Source organism: Rhododendron vialii, chromosome 8a, assembly GCF_030253575.1.
Source record: "Rhododendron vialii isolate Sample 1 chromosome 8a, ASM3025357v1".
Lineage (NCBI taxonomy): Eukaryota > Viridiplantae > Streptophyta > Magnoliopsida > Ericales > Ericaceae > Rhododendron > Rhododendron vialii.
The window spans coordinates 17,610,629-17,617,440 of NC_080564.1; the positions used below are offsets into that span (position 1 = coordinate 17,610,629).

General features: G+C 35.7%; 1 protein-coding gene across 1 annotated transcript; it reads right to left on the minus strand.

Moving 5' to 3' along the window:
• Window positions 1-292: 292 nt before the first annotated feature.
• Window positions 293-6,122, minus strand: LOC131298083 (uncharacterized). The gene is made up of 6 exons (XM_058323372.1): window positions 5,952-6,122; window positions 5,301-5,719; window positions 3,689-4,045; window positions 2,750-3,130; window positions 1,233-1,447; window positions 293-818 (listed from the first exon to the last, which is right to left on the minus strand). The coding sequence occupies exons 1-6, from the start codon at window positions 6,089-6,091 to the stop codon at window positions 573-575; spliced, it is 1,758 nt and encodes a 585-aa protein (XP_058179355.1). The 5' UTR covers window positions 6,092-6,122; the 3' UTR covers window positions 293-572.
• Window positions 6,123-6,812: the final 690 nt, after the last annotated feature.

The following is a 6,812-nucleotide window of genomic DNA, read 5'->3' on the forward strand; positions in this document are numbered from 1 at the left end:
GATAGATCTGAAATAGAGAGAGAGAGAGAGAGAGAGAGAGAGAGAGAGAGAGAGAGAGAGAGGAAAAAGGGGGGGTGGGGGTGTTGTGTCCCTGCCCAGGAAAACCCTAAGTGTCGAAACTGAGAGAGAGAGAGTTTGGAGTGAAGTTGAAAATATTCAATTATGATGAAGAAACAACGGTAAAATTTGCTTTTTCGAATTTTTGTTTTTCGGTCTTTAATTTTCAAATTTCACTAGTTTAGACGAATGATTAAATCTAAAACTACTTCTGGAAAGACAACAAAATATACAATTGACTTTAATCTAAACCAACCTATATCGTCTGCATTCAAAAATACTATGATGCCGGTTACAATATTGTAGAAAATACATGCACAATGAATATTCTAGTCCGATCCGGCCACAAATTCCATTTCCTGGTTTATTTTTCTTACTGTACTAAAAATGCAACGTACGTATATATGCAGCACTTTTTTGTTCTTTACATCTCTCAGTATATACAAAAAGGTGTGTTAGCTAGGGATATCCACTAATCTACTAGTGGGGGTGGGGGTGGTGGGGCCGGCCGGGTGTCAATGAGCAGGAAAGAAAAGGGGTGAAGAATCTCTTTGCAGTTTCCCATCAGCAACCCTCACTTTCCTCATCTTGTCATCGCACCACTGCAATTGTTCTTCAGTTAGATCAGTCATTCTCATAACCCTAGAAACCACCTTTGTGTCTATTAGAGCCATCAAAACCTCCATCTCTTCCTCCTCCTTTAACCTCCTCCTTCTCAGGCAATTCCGAGTCCGCCCAACATCTTTAAGCTTCAATTTCTTCTGCAAATATATATATATATATATATATATATATATATGTACAATATTTTGAACTCGATCAGAGAGATAGGAACAACATGCAATATATATATATATCGATGGCACATTATTATGGTCGTCCTATTTTTACTGAGTTATTAATAGACTTAGAAAATTCCATCGAAAAGTTTCCTCAACCGGAAGATCATGTAGCAAAACCTAAATTAAGTAGCTGCCAACACAGCAATTTTTTATTTTATTTTTGGGATAATATGGTATGAATTCCGTGAGAAAGAGTGCACAAAATTGGTACCACTACCAACGCGGGCGACATTTTATTAACACTTTTTTTTTTTTTTGAAAAAAATCTGAATTTATACTATTGTCCTTGTCGTAATTAAAAGAGAAGGTAATAAAACAGAGGTTTGGACAGACCTGTTTATTTAGTTTCTTTAGGAGGAGAAGACGAATCGGATCTACGGAACCTCTTTGGTTTCTCCTAAAGAAAGCTGCCAGCCTTCGGTAGTGACTCTCCCTATCTGCTTTGAGAAAATTCATGAATGTTCTTATTGATTCTTCCATTATCAGGAGAAATGAATCTGATGGAATTCTTGAGCCAAGACTCTCCTCTTTGTCTTCATCGATCGAATCTGAAATAATAATAATAATAATAATAATAATAATAATAATAAAAGCAACAATATATATATAATGGGAAAAGAAACATTGTAAATTAACAGTAACTAGGCCCTTGTTGATTAACAATTTGTAACATAAATCATAGTAAATTATTCTTTCTTCTTTCACATGTATTCCAAGTGCATATGACACCGTATACATTATGCACATTTTCAAGAAAAATCATTTCAGGAGCAAAACTCCTCCCCTCGCACAAGTGTACCGTGGGTTTCACGTCCAAATACATTTTCATTAGAGCTAGACTGGACACGAGCATTTCTCTTAGAACACGACTAGCTAGCTAGCATTGCTCTGGATCCCAGAGAGTAGGTACATAATAATAATCTGACCATTTTCAATGTACGTACAACGGGCCTACCACAGGATCTTCCTATATTAATTATTCCTTTCAAATCTTAATAACTAATTAATGTGCATGTTACGTATGTTATTGAAATGCATATTAATGTAGAGTCCAAACCCAAAAGTACAATTCTCATCACTGTTCTGTTCTGTCCTGTCCTGTCCCCAAAGCAACCCAACCCAAGAATATATTCTAGCTCGATCGATCTGCCCTTCTCGATCTTAATTAATCTCTCACATTAGAATAATATATATATGGAGCCATTAACAGTAGTATGTACAGTATACTACTTACTCCCTCCGCCCCTTTTTAAATGTCCTACTTCGTAACTTCAACTTATTAAAAAAACATCATCATTATACCTTTCACATCAATTTTTTTCTCCACTTTCCCTATTTACCCATCATCATTATTTTTTTTTACTCACTAACTTTTCAAAATAGAATCTACATTTAGGGACAAAATAGACAATGTACCAACTTTTACCCACTAACTTTACCAAATGGACGCTTAGTAAGGGACAGCCCAAAATGAAATACTGGACTATAATAAGGGGACGGAGGGAGTATCATTTATCGATCGATCCCTAGCTAGCTAGCTAGATGTGAATAGAAGCAACCTTAATTAATTTTTCAACTGCAGTTAATTAAATCAAGGCCGCAAGAAGGACATATGCATCCTATATACTCCTATTAATCGCGCACTGATAAAATTAAATCTTGAAACATGATGCAAATTAATATTAATAACAACAAATTAAATAAAATAAATGGAGTACTACTAATTGTGCGTCTGAGAGTGCGAGCAGGCATTGGATCAGGAAGAACGAAAAGAGAGTTTTAATTAAGATTTCTTGCGAAAACATGCGTGTAAGTATTGCATTGGGTTAAGTGATAGACCCCGCACGCACCTCGATATTCGGGCACCTGGAGCAACTTAGGTGCCACACTCCTCATCCTAGCATAAATTTCAGGCCTCCTTCCATGCTGATCATAAGGCTCATTCTCTATATATCTCTGTAGAAGTACTTGGAATTGCTGGAATTGCTGGGCTATATAGGCAGGACAACCCGGATCAGAATCACGGCGCGATGCTCTGAGCCGCTGAAAATACTTGTAGTTCCAATTCAGAGCTTCCCATGTTAAACAGATTTGAGCGACATACGCGGCCTCCAATTCATTATACGGGTTCCGATACGTACCCGTTGAGCTTTTTTTCCTTGTTGATGATAACTTGTAAACTATCCTTTCTGATACTGATCTTGGACAGGCCTGTATCGATCTCAGTGACTCTGAAAATGGGATTGTTTTGTTTGAATTAGCTAGGTACGTACGTACTATATACGAATATATGTTTCTTTAGCTAGTACTGATGGTGAATAGTTAGTTATACGTACTATCACTATTCAAACCAATAGTACACGCGCGGGGGCATGGAGTACTACATTAATTAGGACGCATGGACGACAGACGATTTTAGGGAGAGAAAATCTTCAGCCCGGCCGGCCATAGTATAAATGTTTGCATTGGACTGTAAGAATAAAATTAGTTAATGCTATGTGAACATATATAACAACGTGCAGAAAGATGCATGTGACATGTTGTGTTGGAACTAAAACAACTTCGTTTTGGCTTCTAATTTCTGTGAAAGCATTACAACAACTACATCGTTAATTTAATTATTATAGTTCGCGTAAAATTATATATGATTCCAATTATTTGACTCATAGTAAGTTAGTAACTAAATTGTCACGGTCTGATTGGTCAACACTGCATTACTAGTCACCAGCGAGCCATTCGAAAGAAAAAAAAAGCTCTTTTTAAGCCAAAATTCAGCTTGAATATCGTACCTGTTTCATGGAGCTTTTGTGCACTAATTCTGTCCAAGAAGAGCATCTCTTCATCATACTTTTGGAAGACAGTGTAAGACTCCCATTTTGGGCAACTTCGTCTGGACGAAGATGAAAATGGATCTTCTGTACCCGAATCCCTGCAATTGATGGAGCTTCTCCATTCAGAAGAGCTCTTTGATGTTGATCCAACCGTACATGAGTCCCCAAATATCTCTTCATAATCAATACCATCCTTCCCTTGAGCTTGTATCTTCTTTGCTTCCGATTTTGGTGGTGCAAAACTCAAAAATTTCTCGTCCCTTGTGAATTCTGTCCTCGCTTTCTCAAATTTCGCCTTAGTATTTTTTATTTTTCCTACAATCAGGCATAGCCTATGGTACTCAGTGTATTTTTTTTATTTTTTATTTACCAGCGATGCATCATCTATCTTGAGGTGTAGGGTACACCATATTTGTAAATTCACCAAAAAAAAATGGAGTGTAAAGAATACAATAAAAATGTTTTGGGGGTGTACTGTAGATGTACCCCTAATTAATGAGCCAAAAAAAATGTGCGCACCATACGCAAAAAATAGGCGTACCAGACACACAAAATTATGTATATCATCTTCCAAAATTATGAATGTCATACACATCCAGGGTAGACTTCTGCGTGACTAATAAAAAAAAAAAGTGTAACATACACTACAATAATGTGCAACACACACCAAAAAAATACCTAGTAATATTATTGTGATACTCCTAGGTGTACCATTGCTTTCTCGGACAAAAAATATCAGGTCAAGTATAAATACTTTTTTTTTTTTTTATCTGGCCGGGTCAAGTGCAAATACAATACATAAAGGTTCCGTGTGAATGATATAAATCTGTCTGTTTGGTAGTACATGGAAAAATAAAGAAACAACTCGTTTTTAGTTTTGAGGGTTTTAAATCGTTTTCAGATGGGTAAGGAAATTTGTGAGACAGGGACCATATGGTTGTCATTTTTTTGCAATTTCGGTGTCACATGACATACATGCCTTGTCCTTTTACTTTCACCAAATCTCACGCTTCTCGGTAATTGCAAGGGTAATTTCAAAATAGAGAATATGAAAAGATTTCATGATTGGAGTCGGTGGTTCATTTTGTAGAGTATAATTACTTTTAATTCCTATTCAAAAAATTAACTAAATTGAATATCATTAAATGCTTCATCAATTTACTCAATTTTCGGTTCAAAATTTACGGTGCAAAATCCTGAACTAAATAAAACTTGAATATTAATCTATTAAGCTTTTAACCGTGTCCAACTAATATATATATATATATATATATATATATATATATATATATATATATATATATATATATATATATATATATTGCAAGGAAGGTGTAAAAATCATTGTCCATAAATTAATGATGCCGATAGTTTGTGTGAGGCCTGAGATATACCCACAATCAGGTTCCAGTTCCACTATTTTAGAATAAAAACTGAACTTGTTTGAATTAATTTATCTATAATTCCTCAATTTGCAAATAAAATACGAAATGGATACGGCCTAGCTTGTCTCGAAAACACTACTCCATCAATTAAAGTGAATGCAAAATTTATTCGATAAAGTACGTACCTTGATGGGTTTCAAACTTAGTGACCAAGTCATCACTTTTGTTCTGGACCCGGACCGCCGGTCTGGTGCTCCCACAATCATTTTCAGCAGAATTGCCAATAGAAATAGAATCATTAATATTCTGATATCTTTTTCCCAAAATCTCGTCTTCAACCTCCTCCTCCTCCTCCTCCTCCTCATCAACATGATCAACTTCTTCTTCTTCATAGATGGGATCAAAATAGCTCTCCGCCTCTTCTCTAAAGCTAACAACCTTTGGGCAGTTTTTGTTGGGCGGTAAAAACTCAAGTGATTCACCACCGTGAATTATGTCGGCCACCAGATGATCACCTCTCTCTTTGTACTCGTTGCAAAAATGTCCACTTTCTTCTTCTTCCTCCTCCTCAGAAAACATGGCAAAGTCATATCCATCCTGATTTCTGCGTGAAAATGAAAAATGATTACCATATATATTGATCAAAGGGTTTAGAGAGAGAAGCCTTTGGCCCAACACCATTAAGAGTGCATTTAAGTGCTACCGGGAGAAAGTAGGTCGAAAGTTCAACTCCTCCTCCTAAATGTTACTCTAACTATTTCAATGATACTAACTTTCGCCGATTAAAAAAATATTCAGAGAGAGAGAGAGAGAGAGAGAAAGAGAGAGAGAGAGACCTTTGGAGGATAGGGGTGCCACAAAAGTGGAGGAGCTTGGCAAGGAGAAGGGAGGTGAAGTAGAAGAAGAGGAAGAGGAGGAGGAAGGAGCTGGAGACGTTGTAGAACAACCTAACGAGTGTTTCTTTCGAACATTGCATCTTCTTTTTTTTGGGGGTGGGGGTTATGAAATGGGCAATCAGTGAGTGCTTTATTTGCTTTCAGAATGTCTTCCTAGATTGCCAAAATGCAAAATGACTGATATGCCCTAAGCTCGGATGTTATTCTCACATTTCAACATGTTACAATCAACCAAAAATGTTCACAAGCTATAATAGTAATTAACTTTGATACTCTTCATATTCCACATTCAATAACGCAATAATTAACCTAGCTAGTCGTCGACATACAAGGAGCAAGTAACCATTTTTTTGGGTAAAAGTTCCAACCATGACATTAATAGTGGATAACCCGACTGTAACCGATATATTAATATTGATTAAGAGTTGAAAAGATTAGTATCTAAATTTTATTGATACATAATTTAACAGCGATTCTTAAATGTTGTAAATGCCATTTATTCTATTCTTTGTCATAAATTAATGGGCCTGTTTAATTTTAGATATAACCAAATCATTCTCCGAATTTGACACCATATATATATATATATATATAGTGACAGTAACGCATATATATATATATATATATATATATATATATATATATATATATATATATATATATATATATATATATAGGTAGCTAGCACACTGTTAGAGAAACTCTAATTCATATCTTTTGAATTCAAGTCCAGTCCATGATAATTACAGTACTAATTAATATTCCCCGGCCTCATGATCGACCATCTAGTTCGGGATTGCC

Bases quoted from the DNA above. Each gene is read 5' to 3' on its own strand.
- LOC131298083 (XM_058323372.1), bottom strand. From the start codon at position 6,091: ATGCAATGTTCGAAAGAAACACTCGTTAGGTTGTTCTACAACGTCTCC. The intron at 5,720-5,951 runs GTCTCTCTCTCT...ATTTTCACGCAG, and splicing joins GGCACCCCTATCCTCCAAAG to AAATCAGGATGGATATGACT. The intron at 4,046-5,300 runs GTACGTACTTTA...GCCTGATTGTAG, and splicing joins TAAGTTTGAAACCCATCAAG to GAAAAATAAAAAATACTAAG.